The sequence below is a fragment of the Capsicum annuum genome, chromosome 8 (genome assembly GCF_002878395.1).
Source record: "Capsicum annuum cultivar UCD-10X-F1 chromosome 8, UCD10Xv1.1, whole genome shotgun sequence".
Classification (NCBI taxonomy): Eukaryota; Viridiplantae; Streptophyta; class Magnoliopsida; order Solanales; family Solanaceae; genus Capsicum; species Capsicum annuum.
Window position 1 is genome coordinate 158,263,044 of NC_061118.1, and position 22,594 is coordinate 158,285,637.

The 22,594-nt window shown below is 37.7% G+C and overlaps 1 protein-coding gene across 1 annotated transcript; it reads left to right on the plus strand.

Moving 5' to 3' along the window:
* The first annotated feature begins 14,770 nt into the window (after positions 1-14,770).
* Positions 14,771-22,371, plus strand: LOC107839856 (KH domain-containing protein At1g09660/At1g09670). The gene is made up of 7 exons (XM_016683495.2): positions 14,771-15,118; positions 16,249-16,334; positions 18,585-18,727; positions 19,728-19,862; positions 19,951-20,067; positions 21,641-21,784; positions 21,873-22,371. Exons 1-7 carry the CDS (start codon positions 15,021-15,023, stop codon positions 22,029-22,031), a joined length of 882 nt encoding a protein of 293 aa, XP_016538981.1. The 5' UTR covers positions 14,771-15,020; the 3' UTR covers positions 22,032-22,371.
* Positions 22,372-22,594: the final 223 nt, after the last annotated feature.

Genomic DNA, 22,594 nt, shown 5'->3' on the forward strand with positions numbered 1-22,594 from the left:
ATAAATGAATCAAATCATATTGTCCTCGAATCAATGAGGACTCACTATGTCTCTGCGACTGGAACGTTGCCGTTACTGCTGGGCTGGAGCTCGTGTCTCGGAACCTATGGTGTAACATGAAAAGAAAGCACCATAGTGCAAATACGTCAGTACAACTGTAGTACTGAGTATACGAGGAAGGTAGGCTGAACATAAAGGGTTTCATGCATGAACAATACTGACTGACTAATATGAACGTGGGAGTGCAAATACACACATATAGAAACTGGGACCGTGAATACGTGATAGCATGACCTGTAAGCTAATACATGGTTTACTGATAACTGTCATGACTAATACTGAAACTGATAACATGGATGACTGTATCTGACAGTCCTGTATATACTGAAGTCTGAAGAACTATCTGAGTTCTTTTACTGAGACTAGTACTGAAACTGATAACATGGATGACTGTATCTGACAGTCCTGTATTAACTGAAACCTGATGAACGCCCTGAGTTCTTTTACTGAGTCTGTTACTAAAACTGTGGGAGGTAGTGTTTAATCTACATGCCCCGTGTATGCCATTATGGCTAAGCTGGGGTCCAATCTCTGCCTCGACTAGAGGGGTGTCAATACTGCGCCACTGGTAAGGACAACTGTGAGTGACCCTTATCTTGCGGGTACTCAATGAGAACGGTGGGAACCCTAAACTGACGGGTTAAGCCACCTCATCAACCCTGATCTGATGGGTTAAGATGTCTCAACCTACGCTGGCTACGTAGTTCTGGAACACAAGGATTGCTACTAAGAATCACACCCTGAACTGGCGGGTGAGTTCCCATCCTTGGGTTCACTCAGTGCTAACCTCTACTCCTATCTGGAGGGACTGGACATGAATAACTGACTGTGCATGACTTGATCTTACTGAATTTCGTTGACTGACGGAATGTTACTGATATCTGACAACTGACTAAGATCATGAAGTTTTCCTGAGTCACATGACTGACTGAAGTCTATGGAATCATAGCTTGAGTTTGGATATCGTGAAACATGACGTGGATCTAGGCACACGGCTATAGTTTTCGGGTACAAGTACCCCCAGGACTCGATGGAAGGAAACTGACACACATGACTGACTTGATCATAAGAGTAGAGTCCATAATATATAATATCATAAGTAGGGATCTCATACTATGCATGGTTATCAACAATGTATTGCATGAAAAGGATTTCATATCACATAGAAGTACTTGCACAATCTTAATATCATGTTCATTGCATAATCATATTGGCAACACATACTAATAGCATGGAAGTTCATGTGGATTGCATGGTTATCATGCATCTTGTTCATAAGTAGGATTTTGAAGTAAACATAGCATAATCTCATAAGAATAGTTCATCAGTATTCCAACAACATTTACAAGGCACATTAACAACACATAAGTCATTGGAACGTAAGGGCATATCATGAATCCTTCACTTGGTCACAATTTAGCTATATTGCATGATTTCCAATTCCTTAGGCATTTTATCAAACACCTTACATGCACATCTTAAGCATAGGTGAATTCATCAAATTATACATCATGAACAACCAAATTTACATGTTTCCAACTCATATGATATCATGAATTCACAAAAACATATAAAGATTTCATATTGGGAATCACCCAATATCAATAACATGATCATCAACACCCAACAATATAGAAATCATACTTTATATTGAAAAAGAGGAAAATAATCAAGTATCAACATGGGTATGATCATATCACCACAATAAACCAAGCTTTTGTATTTTAAAGATTGATTCTTAAACTCTATGAACGAATTGAATCCATAGATGAACACTACGCATACCTTAGAAGGAAAATTCTTGATGATTGACGGAGGAATTTTCTTGAAATCGGATCTTCAAGCTTACTTATGCAACCCTAGTTGTTTTTCTCCTTTAATGCTCTTGGTTGATGAGCTTTGAGATGAAAATAGGGTTGAAGTATGTTTAGAAGCTATATATTTCATAGGGTTAAGTTTAGGGACGTGTAAGGAGTATTTAAAGACTTAATTACCTTTAAAATAACTCAAGACGGAGTGTTTTTGACACCTGGAATTGGCTTAGGCGGCGCCCAAGTGATCGCCTATGCATGGGTTGGGCGGGCGCCTAACCAATCGCCTATGCTTACTGTCTCTCACGAAAATGGGCATAACTTTTTGCTCGGATATTGGATTAAGGCGAAATTGGTATCGTTGGAAAGCTAATTCAATTTTCTACAATTTTGTGGGTCTAAAACAGCCAAAATACCACATTAACATCAAGTTATACTCATTCAAAGATGACCCTTGCAAAATCAAACACTAAAACTTGATGGATTCAAAAACTCTTAGCTTGTATTACCTTAAGTGACTCATATGAACATGCTTAACGCATCATAAGCTATCCTATCACAAGGATATTCATTGTAAGTCATGTACTCAAGTATGAATCACAAGATTAGAAACATGCGGGGTATTACAATATCTCCCCCTTGGGAATATTCGTCCTCGAATGGGAATTTACTGAGAAGGGATACAAGACAATAGAACCTGAACTGAACATGAAGAACTGAAACTTGATCTCATGACTAACATGCTAAACATACTAAACTCGTGCATATCTAATGCAAGGACAACTGATACATGAATGCATGACTGAGTATGAAACGGTTAATAGGTACCAAGTTTATACTGGAAACATGAACATGAAACTTAATAAGCTTAAGGAAAACTGTTACCTTGAACTTGATCTGGATTAGCGGGAAAGAGGTGAGGATACTTGGTACGCATATCTGCTTCTGCTTCCCAAGTAGCTCCCTCATGAGACTGATTTCACCAAAGAACCTTGGCTAGAGGGACTTCTTTATTCCTCAATCTACGAGTCTGATAATCTAAGATTTCGACTGGATTCTCTTCATAAGAGAGGTTGTTCTGAATGTCAATGCTCTGAATAGGGACAACAACTGCTGGGTCACCTATGCACTTCTTTAGCAAAGAGACATGGAAGACTGGATGGACTGAGGCTAGATCTGAAGGCAACTCAAGCTCATAAGCTACCTTGTCGAAGCGACAAAGAATTCTGAAGGGACTGACATACCGGGGACTGAGTTTCCCTTTTTTGCCGAACCTCTTCACTCCTTTCATGGGAGAGATCTTAAGATAGACATAGTTGTTGACCTCGAACTCGAGATCCTTTCTACGAACATCTGCATAGGACTTCTGTCGGCTCTGAGCAGCCCGGAGTCTCTCTCTGATCAATTGAACTTTCTCTAAGGCGTCGAATACTAAGCCAGGACCTATGATTGAGGCCTCACTAACTTCAAACTAACCAATTGGAGATCTACATCTCCTACCATAAAGAGCTTCGAATTGAGCCATCTGAATACTAGAATGATAACTATTGTTGTATGCAAACTTAATCAAATGCAAGTGGTCATCCCAACTTTCCTTGAAGTCAATTACAAATGCCTTTAGTATATCTTCAAGAGTCTGAATGGTCCTCTCTGCTTGACCATCTGTCTGAGAATGAAATGTTGTGCTGAGATAGACTGGGTATCGAGACCCTTTTGGAATTCTTTCCAAAAGTGAGAAGTGAACTGGGTACCTCTGTCTAAGATGATAGATAGTGGAACACCATGTAATTTGACTAACTCCCTGATATAGAGTTTGGCAAAATCCTCGATGGAATAAGAAGTATGAACAGGAAGAAAATGAGCTGACTTGGTTATTCTATCTATAATGACCTAGACTGAATTATGCTGATGACGAGTTCTAGGCAAACCCGTCACGAAGTCCATGTTAACTTCTTCCCACTTCAAATTAGGAATGGAGAACTCTTACATGGAACCACTAGGTTTCTGATGCTCTATCTTAACCTGCTGACATGTAGAGCACTTAGTCATAAACTCTGTAACATCTCTCTTCATCCCACTCCACCAATAGATCTCTCGTATGTCGCAGTACATCTTAGTGTCCCCTGGATGAATAGAGTATCGCAGCCATACGCTTCTGCAAGAATTCGCTACCTCAATTCATCTACACCTGGAACACATAGATGACCCTGACAACGAAGAACACCATCTCCCCCTTGGGAGAAAACCTCGACTTTCTGATTCTGAACTGACTCTTTGAGCTTGACAAGGCTAGGATCCCTGTCTTGTTTCTCTTTCACCTCGAAAACTAGAGATGACTCTGAACTACTATGAACACATACACCACCCTCTGAAGAATCAACTAAGCGAACGCCTAGTCTGGCAAGCTGATGGATCTCCTGAGCCATCTTTTTCTTACTATCCTCAACGTGCGAAATACTACCCATGGAAAGTCGACTGAGAGCATCGGCCACAACATTGGCCTTGCCCGAATGATAAAGAACACTCATGTCGTAATCCTTCAAGAGCTCTCACCACCTTCTCTGGTGAAGATTGAGATCTTTCTGGAAAAAGACATATTGGGGCTTTTATGGTCTGTGAAGACATCTACATGAACTCCATAGAGATAATGCCTCCAAATCTTCAAGGCAAAAACTACCGCTGCTAACTCAAGATCATGAGTGGGATAATTCTTCTCATGTGGCTTTAACTGTCTGGAGGCGTAGGCTATGACCTTACCATGTTGCATGAGGACATAACCTAAACCCACTCTGGATGCATCACAATAGACTACGAAACCGTCTGAACCATCTGGAATAGCTAGAATTAAAGCTGAGGCGAGTCGAGTCTTCAACTCTTGAAAGCTCTTCTCGCATGAATCTGACCACTGAAACTTAATCTTCTTCTGAGTCAATCTAGACATGGGAGATGCAATAGAAGAAAATCCCTCGACAAACTGTCTGTAATAGCCAGCCAAGCCTAAGAAACTCCTAATATCTGATGGAGATACGAGTCTGGGCCAGTTTCTTACTGGCTCGATTTTCTAAGGATCTACTCTAATGCCATCACCGAAAATAATATGGCCAAGGAATGCTACCGATCTTAGCCAAAATTCACACTTGCTGAACTTAGCGAATAATTGGTGATCCGTAAGAGTCTGAATAACAATCCTGAGATGGTCTGCATGATCACACTCTGTGCGAGAATAGACCAGAATATCATCTATGAAGACTATGACAAACATGTCCAAGTACTGCTTGAACACACGGTTCATCAAATCCATAAAAGTTGCAGGGCCATTGGTAAGACCAAATGACATGACTAAAAATTCAAAGTGACCATACTGAGTACGGAAAGCTGTCTTCGGAATGTCACATTCTCAAACTCTGAGCTGATGATAGCCTGATCTGAGGTATATCTTGGAGAAGTAACTGGCACCCTGAAGTTGGTCGAATAGATCATCAATTCTGGGAAGAGAATATCTGTTCTTGACCGTGACCTTGTTGAGTTGACGATAATCAATACACATCCTGAGAGAACCGTCTTTCTTGCGCACGAATAATACTGGCATACCCCATGGGGAAATGCTAGGTCTGACGAATCCTTTATCTAAGAGATCCTTCAATTGATCTTTCAGTTCCTTGAGTTCTACTAGTGCCATTTTGTATGGCGGAATAGAAATAGGTTGAGTATCCGGAAGAAGGTCTATTCCGAAGTCTATTTCCCTTTTGGGAGGAATGCCTGGAAGATCTTCGGGAAAGACATCTGAGTATTCATTAACAACAAGGACTATTTTGAGGCTGGGAGATTCAGAACTAAAATCTTTAACATGCACGAGATGATACACACACCCCTTAGAAATCATTTTTCTTGCCCGAAGGTAGGAAACAAGTTGACCCCTGAATGCTAAAATGCTACCCTTCCACTCTAGGACAGGCTCATTTGGGAACTGAAACTAAACTATCCTATTTCTGCAGTCGATTGGGGCATAGCAGGAATCAAGTTAATCCATGCCGAGAATAACATCAAAATCAGTCATCTCTAACTCCACTAAATCTGCTGATGTGGATTTCTGAGATATCATAATCGGGCAGTTCCTGTATACCCGCCGAGCTATGATGGTTTTACCCACTGGGGTAGAGACTTAGAAGGGCTCTGCTAGGACTTCGGGATTGATTCCGAAATCGCCTGCTATGTATGGAGTAACAAAAGACAAGGATGCACCTGGGTCTAGCAAAGCATAAACATGAACATAGAAAATCTGTTACGTACCAGTAATGACATCAGGAGAATTTTCCTAATCCTGTCGGGACTGAAAAGCATAGAGTCTGTTTGGGCGTTACCCACTGATAGCACTGGAAATGACACCCTGCTGGTTCGGGCGACTGGACTGAGCTGTAGAATAATTTTGCCGAACCTGAAGACTTGACTGCAGACACTCCCTAATTCTGTGGCCTGGCTTGCCACAACCAAAACAGACATCACTACTAGCTCTACAAATGCCCTTGTGGTTCCTACCATAAGTTTGACAAAGGGGATTCGTTCGGGCACTGCTAACACTGCCCTGAGATTTAGAGCCTGGCGCTTTGTCTCTATTTCCCTCTCTGAACTTCGGCACTGGAGCGCTGGTAGAGGAAGGAGCTGGAACGGCTGACTTAGAGCGAAACTGTGAACGGTTTTCTCCATCTGACTTGGGGTGAGCAAAGTTGAAATTACCTGACCTTGTTCTCTTGTTCTACCTCTCCCTTATCTCAAACTTCTGCTATTCTGCTTGTTGGGCATGGGTCATGAGTCTTGCTAAGGTCATATCACCAATCAGCATCGCAGACCTATACTTATTACCACGCTATTATTGACCCCTGACACGAACTTGCTCATCTTAACTTTATTGTCTGCAACCACATAAGGAGCATACCTGGCTAGCTGAGTGAATCTGGGAGAATACCCCCCAACCGTCATATTTCCCTACCTGAGGTTGATGAACTCAAGGACTTTGGCTTCCCTCATCTCTTGGAGAAAGAATCTGTCTAAGAATACTGTGACAAATTTCTCCCACTCGATAGGGCCTGTATCATCTAACCTCTCGGACTTCCACTGCGTGTACCAATCATGAGCAACATCCTGTAACTGGTAGGCGACTAACTCAGCACTCTCAATAGAAGTAGCACCCATGATGTCAATGACCTTCTGGACTTGGTCAATGAACTCCTGAGGGTCCTTATCAGATTTAGACCCATGGAAAGATGGAGGGTTCATCCGGGTGAAGTCCCGAACCCTAGCTGCTTTGGGAGTGGCCACTGGATTGGCCGGAATGACTGGTGGCCATTCATTCTGTGCAGTCATGGAATGAGCAAGTGTGGTAAATGCGGCTCTAAACTCCGCATGGGAAATATGTTCGGCCAAAGGATCTTCGGGCTGAGGAGCTGGCTGGTTTCTTCTCTTTTGGGCCATGGTCTGGAATAAGAGAAGAATGGATTAGACTGAGAGTTTAACTTGTGATTATGCTCACTAGCATGACATGAATAATAAAGAAAGGAGATTATTTCTAAAACATCTTATGGCCTCCCGCACATAAATATGGCGTGCAACACACCTATGTACAAGACTCTACTAGATGCGACTTTCAAATTTCCTAGGACTCTATTGAACCTTAGGCTCTGATACCAAGTTTGTAACACCCCGATTTGCTGAACCAAAATGCTACACGGTGCTCATGACCCCGAGGGATCACAAGCTAACCCATGACTACTATCTGTATCTGTATACTATAAATTATAATATAATAATGCGAAATACATGAAACTGTAAGGCCATAAGGTTCAACTAGATATAATCATGTGGGTGAAAATACCCAAAATAACTAAATCTGAACGTAAATCTAAAAGTAAATCTGAAAGCCTCTAAATTGTCTGAATAAAGAGTTGAAGGAACATTTCTCAAACTAACTTCGTAAAACTAAACTGAAGAATAAATAAATAAATCAAATCATATTGTCCTCGAATCAATGAGGACTCACTGTGTCTCTGAGACTGGAATGCTGCCGCTACTGCTGGGCTGGAGCTCGTGTCTCGGAACCTATGGTGTAACATGAAAAGAAAGCACCACAGCGCAAATGCGTCAGTATAACTAGAGTACTGAGTATACGAGGAAGGTAGGCTGAACATAAAGGGTTTCATGCATGAACAATACTGACTGACTAATATGAACGTGGGAGTGCAAATACACACATATAGAAACTGGGACCGTGAATACGTGATAGCATGACCTGTAAGCTAATACATGGTTTACTGATAACTGTCATGACTAATACTGAAACTGATAACATGGATGACTGTATCTGACAGTCCTGTATATACTGAAGTCTGAAGAACTATCTGAGTTCTTTTACTGAGACTAGTACTGAAACTGATAACATGAATGACTGTATCTGACAGTCCTGTATTAACTGAAACCTGATGAACGCCCTAAATTCTTTTACTGAGTCTGTTACTAAAACTGTGGGAGGTAGTGTTTAATCTACATGCCCCGTGTATGCCATTATGGCTAAGCTGGGGTCCAATCTCTGCCCCGACTAGAGGGGTGTCAATACTGCGCCACTGGTAAGGACAACTGTGAGTGACCCTTATCTTGCGGGTACTCAATGAGAACGGTGGGAACCCTAAACTGACGGGTTAAGCCACCTCATCAACCCTGATCTGATGGGTTAAGATGTCTCAACCTACGCTGGCTACGTAGTTCTGGAACACAAGGATTGCTACTAAGAATCACACCCTGAACTGGCGGGTGAGTTCCCATCCTTGGGTTCACTCAGTGCTAACCTCTACTCCTATCTGGAGGGACTGGACATGAATAACTCACTGTGCATGACTTGATCTTACTGAATTTCATTGACTGGCGGAATGCTATTGATATCTGACAACTGACTAAGATCATGAGGTTTTCCTGAGTCACATGACTGACTGAAGTCTATGGAATCATAGCTTGAGTTTGGATATCGTGAAACATGACGTGGATCTAGGCACACAGCTATAGTTTTCGTGTACAAGTACCCCCAGGACTCGATGGAAGAAAACTGACACACATGACTGACTTGATCATAAGAGTAGAGTTCATAATATATAATATCATAAGTATGGATCTCATACTATGCATAGTTATCAACAATGTATTGCATGGAAAGGATTTCATATCACATAGAAGTACTTGCACAATCTTAATATCATGTTCATTGCATAATCATATTGGCAACACATACTAATAGCATGGAAGTCCATGTGGATTGCATGGTTATCATGCATCTTGTTCATAAGAAGGATTTGCAAGTAAACATAGCATAATCTCATAAGAATAGTTCATCAGTATTCCAACAACATTTACAAGGCACATTAACAACACAGAAGTCATTGGAACGTAAGGGCATATCATGAATCCTTTACTTGGTCACAATTTAGCTATATTGCATGATTTCTAGTTCTTTAGGCATTTATCAAACACCTTACATACACATCTTAAGCATAGGCGAATTCATCAAATTATACATCATGAACAACCAAATTTACATGTTTCCAACTCATATGATATCATGAATTCACCAAAACATATAAAGATTCCATCTTGGGAATCACCCAATATCAACAACATGATCATCAACACCCAACAATATAGAAATCATACTTTATACTGAAAAAGAGGAAAACAATCAAGTATCAACATGGGTATGATCATATCACCACAATCAACCAAGCTTTTGTATTTTAAAGATTGATTCTTGAACTCTATGAACGAATTGAATCCATAGATGAACACTACGCATACCTTAGAAGGAAGATTCTTGATGATTGATGGAGGAATTTTCTTGAAATCGGATCTTCAAGCTTACTTATGCAACCCTAGTTGTTTTTCTCCTTTAATGCTCTTGGATGATGAGCTTTGAGATGAAAATAGGGTTGAAGTATGTTTAGAAGCTATATATTTCGTAAGGTTAAGTTTAGGGACGTGTAAGGAGTATTTAAAGACTTAATTACCTTTAAAATAACTCAAGACCGAGTGTTTTTGACACCTGGAATTGGCTTAGGCGGCGCCCAAGTGATCTCCTATGCATGGGTTGGGCGGCGCCTAACCTATCGCCTATGCTTACTGTCTCTCACGAAAATGGGCATAACTTTTTTGCTCGGGTATTGGATTAAGGCGAAATTGGTATCGTTGGAAAGCTAATTCGATTTTCTACAATTTGATGGGTCTAAAACAGCCAAAATACCACATTAACATCGAGTTATAATAGTTCAAAGATGACCCTTGTAAAACCGAACACTAAAACTTGATGGATTAAAAAACTCTTAGATTGTATTACCTTAAGTGACTCATATGAACATGCTTAATGCATCATAAGCTATCCTATCACTAGGATATTCATTGTAAGCCATGTACTCAAGTATGAATCACAGGATTAGAAACATGCGGGGTATTACAGCAAGTAACTGTATATGTATATAAACTCCTACATCTTCACAACAAATACCATAGCCTTTGCATCGGAGTACTTTCTCTTAGTAGGTAACCAACCCACTAGCAAGAGGTAACACTGTCACTATTAAAGTCAAATGGGACCCCCTCGCCCCCCTCCCCCCCCCCACTCCCCGAGAAGCTTCAAGCTTAACACTGACGATTTTATCGAAAAACAGACGGAAAATAAGGGATATGAAAGGTGTTCAAAAACTTCACAGGAGACTCAACTCTAGGCTTCACAAAAGCTTACAACCACGTCTCATCCTTCCAAGCTTAGCCTTGGAACAGAATTTACCCCCCCTCCCTTCCAAAATTGACACCGGCTTCATGCAATCCATCATGGGTATTAAACAAAACTATCACCCATATGATAATATTGTTGCTAAATGTCGGTGGCTAATGCAGGTATTGAGAGCTCCAGTACTTAGGCACACGTGCAGGAAACAGAATAAAATTACATATCTTCCAACTAACGAGGGGGCGGAAGTAAAGTGTTGGACATACCACAATTTTTACAAGTTTCTCTTATGTATGTGGACAAGGCAAAAATTTAAAAGAACAAAATGAGGACATATATGTTCAAAGAAAAGGAACTAATTATAGTGTCAAACACGATTCATCAATACGGGCTATTTTTTAACACAAAATTAATAAATACGCAATAATAAATAGTAACATGAGAAACACATTATACACTATCATTTTTTACATATCATTCTATATATAACAATATAAAGTGTGTCAATCTTAGAGGCACAACAGCCTCCCCACAAGAGTCACTCTTACTCTTAGAGGCTTCAGTTTTTCCCCTTCATGTCACACCTACTCTCACCCTTTGGAGGACATTCCTTACCTTTTCTTCGATTGTCCTAGTGCCATCTCCTTCTGGGAACACCTGGTTACACTCTACAAGGTGAGCTCTCCTTATCCCTACATTTCCTTCACCCTGACAATTGGTTCAACATTGTCAAACAACTTCATCACTTGAGCTTTGATAGCTCCCTCTCATGGTCTACTCTTCTTCCCTTCTGTCTTTGGACACTTTGGAAAACCAGGAACACAAACCTCTTCAATAACCAAGCCTTACCTCCTTCCTTCACACAAACTTTTGTGGAAACAACTGAATTTGCTTATCTCACCCACCAAACCACAAGATCTACCAAGATTTCCATTCCTATTTCTTGGATACCCCCCTACGGGGTACCTTCAAACTGAACACTGATGGTTCTTGCTTGGGTAACCTTGGGATTTATGGTATTGGAGGTGTGGTTAGAAATTCTAATGGATATTGGGTAATGGGGTTTGCACAACACTTTTCTCCTGCTACTAATAATTTGATGGAGCTTTTGGCCCTGATTCAAGGGCTTAAACTTGTTCTGCAGCATCACTTACTTCCAGTTCATGTTAATATTGATTTTAAGGAAATAATTGTAATGCTCCAACAGGGTAATCTTGTTTATAATTCTTTTCTTCGTGAGTGCAGATTGCTGCTAGGAAAGTTGGGGTCAACAACAATTCAACACTGCTATAGAGAGGAAAACTTAGTTGCTGATGCCTTGGACAAACATGGAGCAAGGAAGGAAGATCTTAGTCTTTGTAGTGTTTTTGTATCTCCTCCCCCGTTTGTAGCCCGAAATGTTTGAGCAAATGTAGTTGGAACTACCTATCTAAGAAAGGTCCCATTACTTTCTCGTGGGCATAGCCTAAGTTTTTTTGCTATCGAACCGGACTAGTTCATTTGTAATTATTGTAATTATCTTTCTTAATGCATCTCTTATTTACCAAAAAGAAAAAAGTGTCTTGTGATGATGATGAGTGTTGCGTTAGGTATAGTTGTGTTTTTGTATGCTAGAAAAATATTGAAAAATTGCATAAAACAATTATATCTTTCTTCTCTCTTTTAGAGTGCATAAACTTTACCTCTAAAATGTTAATTTTTTTACACAAGAATAAATGAAAATTTCGATTATGCAATATATTATTTAAGATAATTTTTATTGTACAAACAAAATATCATAAATTTATTAATGTATGTGCTATATCTCAGCTAGTAATATTAATCATTATAATACTGATTTTAAATTGTGTAAAATTAAAAATACATGTCCATGAAGTTAGCGCATAAAAACATACAAATTAAAATAACTAAAAAAAATAATAAAAAATATTTATTATTTATTTTAAATTCAAAAGAATATTGTCACTAATGATTCTAGACAAGAAAAGAAGAAATGACATAAAGAGATTAAGGTGGGAGCGAATGTGAATACATTTACTGATTCCTCTTCTATTTTGTGATGATCATGCATTTCTATATTTGATATATAACTCAATAAATAAAATTACTTTATAATAGAAGCGGTAATCTTGAGCAGGATCGTCCTGGCTGCTTTAGCTATCTCCTTCAGCTGATTTAAATATAATTTTATTATATCACTCCTAATTAATTATTATAAATTATTTTATTTAAGTATTATAATATTAATAATATTTAATAAAATGTTAGTTTTCAAAATGACTACTAAGTTTTTCTTAAATTTCTTCTTAAATAATTTATAATAATTAATTTACGTATTAGAAAATTAATAATATTTAATACAAATAAGTAAAATATACATTCCTGACATGTCTGCTTCAGTTGCTTCAACCATAATTCTACCATATCACCCCTAATTAATTCTTATAAGTCATCTAAGTATTGAAAAATTAATAATATTTAATAAAAAAGATGAGATAGACATAAAATATAAATTAACTTTTGATGTTTTAAATTAGCTTGACGTCTTACATGAGGCTTGCTTAGGTTATTTTCACAAGTAGTTTTTTTATAGTTATTATGCTATATCACTTTTAATACATATCAGCTTCGCGACTCGATTTTACTATATCATCTCTAATTACTTATTATGGTTATTTAAGCATTAAAAAATAATATTATTAGTATCCTATATAAGAAGTCACAATAAGTAGTTGAAGTCGGCTGCCATTGTTCGACATGTCTGCCTCAGCCGTTTCAATCGTGATTTTACTATATTACCCCTAAGTAATTATTATAAGTCATTTATGTATTAAAAAATTAATAATATTTAATAAAAAACTAAAATAGATTTTTATGACATGATTGTTTCAACTACTTCAATCGTAATTTTACTAAATTTCCCATATTTAATTATTATAAGTCATTTAAGTATTAAAAAATTAATAATATTTAATAAAAAAAAGGTAAAATAGACTAAAAATTATAAATTAATTTTTGATGTTTTAAATTAATATAACGTCTTATATGGAGCCATTTAAAAAAAAATCACAAGTTTTTTTTATAATAATTTTACTATGTCACTTCTAATTAGTAGAATAGAAACAAATATTATAAATCACAATAATTAAGAACTTAAATTATTTTAAAAATATAATTGACTATCAATGTCACAAGAATTTGAACAACTTAAAATATCGTTATGCAAATTTCATCAATCTAAATATAATATTATATGTCTAACTTAAAATGTATCAACCAAAAAAATAAAGCTTTTAATTAAATAATAAAATTATACATAACGTAAAATTTTTAAGGATCAATATTGAACCGTGCGTAGCACGGCGTAAGCCGGCTAGTAAAGTAAATAAATAACTTAAGATCCACATTAAAGAGAGAGAGAAGAAGGTTAAAATAGGAAAAAGGGCGTAATCAGTATATATATTTGATCACATGACTATATAAATTAGTAACAGGATAAAAATATATATATATTTTTAAAAGTAATACATACCAAATTTGTACATTATCGGTTTGTGTTGATTTCAATTCATTTATAAACATTGACTTTAATAAAGTTATCACATGTAATAAATCAATCACAAGGGAAAAAAACTATCACAATCATACGATATGCACACTAATTTTGGTTCATTTAAAGAGATAATTCTGTATTCCCACCTTCAATTATATGCGAAAAATTGAAATACATTCAAATTTTAAGAGGGTCCTATTACCCCGGATTAATTAAAATCATATTTTTAACAATCTTACTACCTACGTGACACATGCGTGGGTGTTGTGCCACATATGTACCACGTTGGCACTAAGATTGTCAAAAATATGATTTTAATTAGTAAAGTTCAAATGTATCTCAACCTTTTTGTGTATAGTTTAAGTTGGAAATAGAACATTATCTCTTTAAATTTAGTTGTTACTTATAAATCAAAAGGCATGTGTTATAAATTATAAGTTAACGTTCACTAGTTTTACATGGGTCAAATTCCCTTGTTTTTAAACTAAATGTATGATCACTAATTAAATGCATAATTTCTTGATAATATTTTAAAATTTTAGTAATTAAAAGCTTATTAAGTAAAGAAAAATAAAATATATGTGATGATGCAAAAAGGTGCACGCTCCCATTTGCACACTCTCCTCCTTTTGTGAGCGGCAGCCATTAGTATTTATAGGAGTTTTTTTCCCAGTGAGCAGTCCCTTTCTTCCCCCCACAACAAACAACTCAAGGGTCTAATAAGGGGGGAAGCATACTCAACTTTCTCTCTCTTTCCCCTTTTCCCTGCATACCCATCAACAACAGCTGTTCATACTCTGTATTGAAAAGTTTGTTTCTTTTTTCATTGTTGAATATGGAGAATAGAATACCTCATGGGAGTTACTTCCAGTACTCACCTAGTAGAATTCATGGTCCACTTCAGAGGTCATCTTCTCTTACAGATCGTGAAAGGTCGAATCTTGATTGTGTTTTCAATCAGTTTTTTTTGTAATTTACTGCTTTCTTGGAATGTTGGGTGTGGTGTGGATCTGTTTTGTTGGATATGTGCTTTTTTGCTGTGTTGTTCTGTTAATTGTCTCTATAGGCATCTTGAGTCTATAAAACATTGATGATATCATCTCCATGATCAATGAATATTGGGTTCTAGTTGTTCTTACCTCTGTGGTGACACTTTGGGACCCTTTAGTCTCTCCACAAGATGCAGGGGCAAGATCCAGGATTTTAAGCCAGTGGGTTCAGGGTGCCACTGAATCCACAGCTATTTTAGTAATTAGTTCAAACTTTATGTAAATATGTAATTGGAATTTTTCTTCAGCTATGTGTATTTACTTCAAAGGCGAGCCTGGGAGTAACTGGTGAAGTTTCACGGACTCTTCACTTTCACTTTCGATGCCTCACCCGTGTTGGATTCTCCAAAATACACTGCTTTTGAAGAAATGGGTTCTAGCCGTGGAAACAACCTCTTGCAGCAATGCAGGGTAAGGCTGTGTAAAATAGACCCTTGTAGTTCGGCCCTTCAACGGACTCGTGCGTAGCAAAAGCTTTAGTGCATCAGACTGCCCTTTTTACGTGTATTTACTTCAAGAATAAAACACTGGTTTTGCGTGCATCTACTGCCTTCAACATGCATAAGGGCTTAGCCAGATGGATCCAAAAATTATTACTGGGCCACTTCTCTGCCACTTTCCGTATACTCTACTAGCATCAAGGCAATAGTTGAGGCTTCTCAATTGGATAGGACATATCGTGATAGTGATATTTGTAGCTATTCTTTATTTGATTAAAGTTTGTCCAAATTCTCGTTTACCAAGGAAAATTTCTTGGTGTCAAGCTGATCGTCTCAGTAACCTCACATACAAGGTCAAAGTAATGTTTTTTTTAAATGCAGTAGCATGTATAACAACGTGTTAAATCCATCTCTGCTATCTGATTAGCATCTACATTGGACTTTCTATTTCAAGCGGTCATTTTTTTTAATAAATTTATTAAATATAGTATATCCTATTACCATTACTTTCTGTGTCAGCTCTAGATTCATCTTTCATTATTAACAAGTGATTTGGCTGCTTGCGAAATGACAGATATTTGGCAGATTTATTGGGGGAGAGGCAAAAATTGGGGCCGTTCCTGCAGATACTGCCTATATGCAGTAGACTTCTAAACCAAGGTAGTAAACTCTGACCACAAGAACTTTTTACAATATTCTAGGCTTCTTTATGTTGGAGAAGAAGTTTCTTTCTTCTGTTGACAACAAACCCAGTGTAATCCCACAGGTGGGGTCTGACTGGTGCATGTTAGTGGGCGATTGGGCATATACTGTTCGCTATATTCCCATAGCATTTTCGCAAAGAGGCAGTTTCCACGATTGAACCTGTACCTACAAGTTACCAGGGGAGCAACTCTACCGTTGTGCAAGGCTTCTCTCTTAGTCAGAAAACTCTTGGAAAATTTGATAGGCAGTTTCCACCATTGAACCTGTACCTACAAGTTACCAGGGGAGCAACTCTACCGTTGTTCAAGGCTTCTTTCGTAGTCAGAAAACTCATTGAAAATTTGATGTGTTGCTATATAAGATTCCAAGTGACTGGAGGGTCTTAAGAGTTAATGTTTCTTTTTCTTTCCCCACTTCCTCACCTGTCCAGCAGAAGAAATATATATTACCCAAAGAAGTAAAAGTAAAGGTCTCTTCGTTACACCTTTCTTCAGTCTCACCTTGATATAAGTTCAACTTCCAGCAATTGCATGTTCGTCTCCCACACACCATATCTGATATTCCTTTGTACGCATGTGCTTAACAGCCCACGTGGAGAAGGATTTGCAGTTGAAGCATATTAAGGTTTAATAAAATAACGACATACATTGCACTCTTTCGTGCTTTCTGACCTCCCAGATGTAAAGAACATGTTGGATTGAATAATTTGATGACGACGATAGAAACATTTGTTGTTTCTGGAATGGGTTTTTGTCTACAACCAATAATTACGAAACAATATATTGCAAAGAAAGTTCTGCCGATATGCCTAAATTGTTGATTTTAATGGTAGAGTCATTAATCATAGATGTTATTTTGGTTAAGTTTAGGAACTGTATTGTCTTGATCAGACTTTCTTATGCAACTACTCTGATAGATGGAGTTTTCTTTTGAATTTTTAAATGTTGGCAAATGTAAGACTGACTCATGGAGTTGTTTTGTGGTGCCAATACATGAGTTTTCTTCCATAAGTAGACAAGTCTTTTGAGCTTTCCTTTTGCTGGATGTCCGTAATCTGACCCTGTAACAAATGATGCCTTATTGGATGTCCAATTATTCCGACTGCATCATAGCTGTAAATCAGTCATTAATGGAAAATTTTAAGTGTCATTTGATTTTTTATGCTAAGATGAAAGTGCAAGTCGAAGCATTGCAAGCTTATGATTGGGCGGTGGAATCATAATATGCTAGGGCTGATTTACTTATCGAAAGGAAATAGAAGTAGCTAAGAACTGATTTGTATTAATTTGGGGGTTTTGATTGGTGCGGACATAGAACAAAAAATTCATGATTTGTTTGTGCTGCAAGTAATGCTTTACAAAGAGAGAGAAGATTGAGACTAAAGAATGTATTGTTCTAGGAGTCCTTTGTAATCTCCGGGGACGCTGCTCTAAATTAAAGATTTATTAATTATTATGCACAGAATTATCTAGAAAGCTTCACCAAAGAGGATTAGAAAGTCCAAATCTATTGTATTCAATGAATCCGTTAATTGTTTTAATACGGGAATATAGGGCAATTTCTATTGCTCAACTAATGAGACCAGGAGAATTCTAAACTAAGATGCGAGCACTATTATCTAATTAACTAAAGAACCAGTAAGTTGAATAGGAAAGAATTATTTACCAAATGCTAAGTTACCAAACTGAAGAAGTCTCCAAGCAGCTTTTTTGGATGAACATTAATAACTGAATAGATTCAAATCTACAAATCACAGAATTTGGTTGAAAGCCTGACCGCGACAAATGTCTGAATTTCCACTTTCTTCCACTCGTCTTCGGCATCACTATATAGTCTTGGAATAATGGACTTTTTGCATCAATACAAAGTTTGATGTCGAGTTTAAACCTGTAGCTTATATTTTTCTTTCTATATCGTGCATTTAACAGTGGATGAAGCAAGGGCTTGGGATAGTAGTTCCTAGGGAAAATCATTCATTTGGGTTCTTTTTGCATGCTATTTTTCGATCTTCAGATATGGGCAAACTTACTATGTTTTTAAGAAGGATGAAGGTGAATTTGGTTAAAAATGAAGCTAAAATAGCGTCTTATGAATGGCTTGGTGAATCCACCACTGACGGCCTTAGCTGAAATCTTGTGAAAGGTATATGGACGGAAACATCCAATTAAGTGTTTGAATAAGGTCTTGGATTTCTTATTGCTGCAGAAATCATGCGAGCAACAGCATTGTTATCAAATCAGTTCGTGGATCAGGGAAGGATGGGACAAGAGAGTCCACATAGGTCAGTGAGTCAACATATGAATGGAGGTCAGATAAATATGGGGGCATGGAGTGCAATGCAAACTGAGGTATGATAAGCGTCTATTCTTATGGAGGTTAGCTTAGGTATGTATGGCTTTTATGGGTCACACTTTGGTATGTAATTATGTCATGACTGTTGTTCTTAATGTGGGCATACTCATTCAGACTTGTTCCCATCACCAATGAGTATGGGCTAGAGTTATTATTATGACATTGTTGATTTCAGTAAATATGATTTTTCTTGATTCTCAAACTATGCATTTTTTATAGAAGTTGACTAGTTTTTTTGGTGACTAACTGATTATATTACCAAAGTAGCAAAGAAGTACAGAAGTCTCACAGTGTTGGACTGCAAGCCCCAAGGACTGATGGCAAAATAACCAAAATACATCAAGAGATCTGCATTAACTATCTAAAATAGCCTATAGATAATTGTTAGAGTATAGCCAGCTATTATTCAATCTAGGGAATATAGAGCCCCTGCAATGGATTGCTTGAGCAGCCATCCTCATTAGCACATCAGGTCCTCTACTCTTCTGCTGAAATAACTTCATGTTTCTCTCCTGCCACACCAAATATAGACAGCATGCTAAAGCCAATCTGTATAAGATAGCTTGCTCTGACTTGCCACTAGCATGTCTAACAGCCCACAATCACTCCTTCATGCCATTCCAGAGATGCCCTTTGAGTGCCCAGTCTTCTTGCTGTTCCCAGAAAATGTAAGCTATTAATGATCTTGTCCTTGCCATGTGGATTACTGTAATGAAATTGTAACCATATTTCTCCTCTCACTTGTTGCTTCCTTGTCAAAGCGCAAAACAGGACCTAGTTAGCCATAAATGGAAAGAAAAAAGCTTAGCTCTTCTTGTAGCGTTAGTCGTAGTCAGTTATTGGAGGAGTTGTTACTCCTACTCCGTGTTACAGATACTGTAAGTAGCTGCTTATAAAACCTTTGTTGAATCCATCTTCATAGCTTGAAGGAGTTTGTATAACTGCTCGGGGACATTGTTGGAGGATTTACCACTTTATGTTATTTACTTACTACAGGAAAATAGACTTCTCCAGAAAATGGCTCCATTTCAACCATCCCCTCTGGATTGGCATGTTGTGCCGGGAGCTGCAACCACTCCTGTTGTGAAGAGAGTCATAAGACTGGATGTTCCTGTGGAGAATTTCCCAAATGTATGTGAACCTTATTGGGTGGTGCTTAATGTTGCTCTTTTTCTTCCTAAATTTTAAAACAGATCTTGATCAATCTAAAACTATGCAGTATAATTTTGTCGGTCGAATTTTGGGACCACGTGGGAACTCCCTAAAGAGGGTTGAAGCCATTACAGAATGTAGAGTCTACATCAGAGGACAAGGCTCAGTCAAGGATTCTATCAAGGTATTGGTCCCTTTTATTCTTCTCACTCGATAATTGATAAAAGAGTAAGCTTGAATAAACTTAATATTTACTATGACTTGCTTCGTGAGGGCATAATTTACCTAAGACAATGTAGAGTCCCTTTTATTCTTCTCACTCGATAATTGATAAAAGAGTAAGCTTGAATAAACTTAATATTTACTATGACTTGCTTCGTGAGGGCATAATTTACCTAAGAGAAGTGTTACTCTGTCACACATACACACATATCCTTTGTTTTGTCTCAAAATGTCGACTTAAGAAATGCTTTGTCAAAATAATTCTTAATACTTATATTTGAGCTCTAAAGCAAGTGTAAACATAGTGGAATTTTCTAGTCTTGGTGGACATAGTTACCCGGTACTTGTGTTGATGGAGGTAGCAAGTAGCTGAAGGATTAGTTAAGATGCACACAAGCTGGCCTAGGCACCATTGTTATCCAAGCAAAAAACAGTATAAACATATCCGATTTAGTGGTGTAATAAGTTGTTGTGGATGTTATATTTGTACTCCAAATTTACGTGCTAGGGTTTCCACTGATGCCACATTCATCTCTATATCTTTTGTAGAGCTATTATTTGATGGTGGTTTGCATCTCTCTTTCCAAACTAATAGCCGATAACTCTGTATAGGTGGATTGGTGATTTACTTACTTGGTCCTAAGAAATCACATCATGTGTATTGTCCAGTCTTCTGTCTAAAAATCATTCTACTCTACAAATGTGAAGTTTACTGCCTGAAGTGCGCAATTGATATATTTAGTTAAATGCTGAAAATATCAAATGCCATAGTAATCTCTCCTCTGTCTTTGTCGAAAGAGGTGGTCAACCATGACTAATCAAATTCTGCCAACCATTACAAAGAGCTAATTGGAGCTGCAGAGAAAAGCAAGCAGGACATAAATAAAATATTTACGCACCCAGAGGCGTTGCTTGGTGGTCAATGAACCTGGAATGGACCATGGGTGACTAGAGTTCAAATTCCAGCAGGGGCAAAAATTACTAGGTGGTTTCTGCCCATCTATCTAAGTGTTGGGGGATAGAGTCACATAGTACTTGTGTTGTTAGGAGGTACTAAGGATCCTGTGGGTAAGTTGAGGTGCGCATCAGTTGGGCTGGACACCACTGTTATCCAAAAAAATCTAAAATTCACTTGAGGTCTCTAATAAGTACGAGGGTCAGTTGAGGTGTCAAAATGAAAAGTAATGCCAACTTTAGGGGGTTGTCTATGTATTTGGACTCTTGGTAAAATGAAATTGACTTCAGATATGTCATTCTCATGTTGCTAGCGGACATGGCTTGAATCTATAATATTCTCATGTTTTCTATATTTGGTCTTTTTCAGTCGTAATAAATTATTTCAGGGAAAGATATCTTCTCCAAATGTATATGAAAAGTTCCGATTGTGTTTTTCTTCTTGTATAACCAAACCACCATAGCAGACGTCATTGTCATTCTAAAAAGAACAATTGTTTTAATGCTCTGAATCATTTTGGTGTCTCATTACAAATTAGTTTTAAATTGCTTTTTTGCTTTGTTCTTTTTCCCTCGTATAGGAAGAGAAATTGAAAGATAAACCTGGCTATGAGCACCTTAAAGAGCCACTACATCTCCTGGTGGAGGCTGAATTTCCTGAAGACATCATCGACTCCCGCATTGATCATGCAGTGGTGATCCTAGAGAACCTGTTAAAGCCTGTGGTATGGGTTAAAACGATATAGGTGCCATTTGCTTTCAACTTTTATCTAGCCCTCTTGACTCTTCTCTCCCTTGCTTTTCCTGTATCAGGATGAATCTTTGGATGTTTACAAGAAGCAACAGCTAAGAGAATTGGCTATGTTAAATGGTACACTAAGGGAAGAATGCCCAAGCATGAGCCCCCGAATGAGCCCTAGCATGTCTCCGTTTAGTAATACAGGAATGAAGCGAGCAAAGACAGGGAGATGACACCTAGTTACGGGAATGCTGATTGTCTAGTGGTAGACACAGATGATAGCTAATCTGCCTGATTAGTAGTAAGACTTCCCCAGTTAGCTTCTGGTACAGAATGCAGGAAGAATCTCTCAGGACAGATTCTTTAGACATAGGTTTAATGTGTTTTTTTACTGTAAACCATCTTTCCTAGAGCTATTGACCTTTAGACTTAATCTAGGTTTAGTGGTCATATGTGTTAAATCAATCAGAATAATCTGTTTCTTATTCGATATTGGCCAGATTCATGTATTATTTTAATTATGCAGATCAACTGCTGAATAAATATATCGAGAAAACAGAAGCTTGACATGGATATGCTGAGTATTTTGCTTTAAATTATACCAATGCTTCAGTTCCTTGCTTTCAAAGAGTGACACTGAAATGAGTTCCAACTCTCTAACCTGCAGTTTTGTTTGTTCATCTTGTAAATAATCGTAAAATCTCCATTGATGAAGTGTGGTGTGTACTACTTATTTAGGAACACATCATCTAACACATACAAAGAAAAGAAAAAGGAAAGGCCTAGCGATACATCG

Bases quoted from the DNA above. Each gene is read 5' to 3' on its own strand.
- LOC107839856 (XM_016683495.2), top strand. From the start codon at position 15,021: ATGGAGAATAGAATACCTCATGGGAGTTACTTCCAGTACTCACCTAGT. The intron at 15,119-16,248 runs GTCGAATCTTGA...GCGAAATGACAG, and splicing joins TCTCTTACAGATCGTGAAAG to ATATTTGGCAGATTTATTGG. The intron at 16,335-18,584 runs GTAGTAAACTCT...TTATTGCTGCAG, and splicing joins CAGTAGACTTCTAAACCAAG to AAATCATGCGAGCAACAGCA.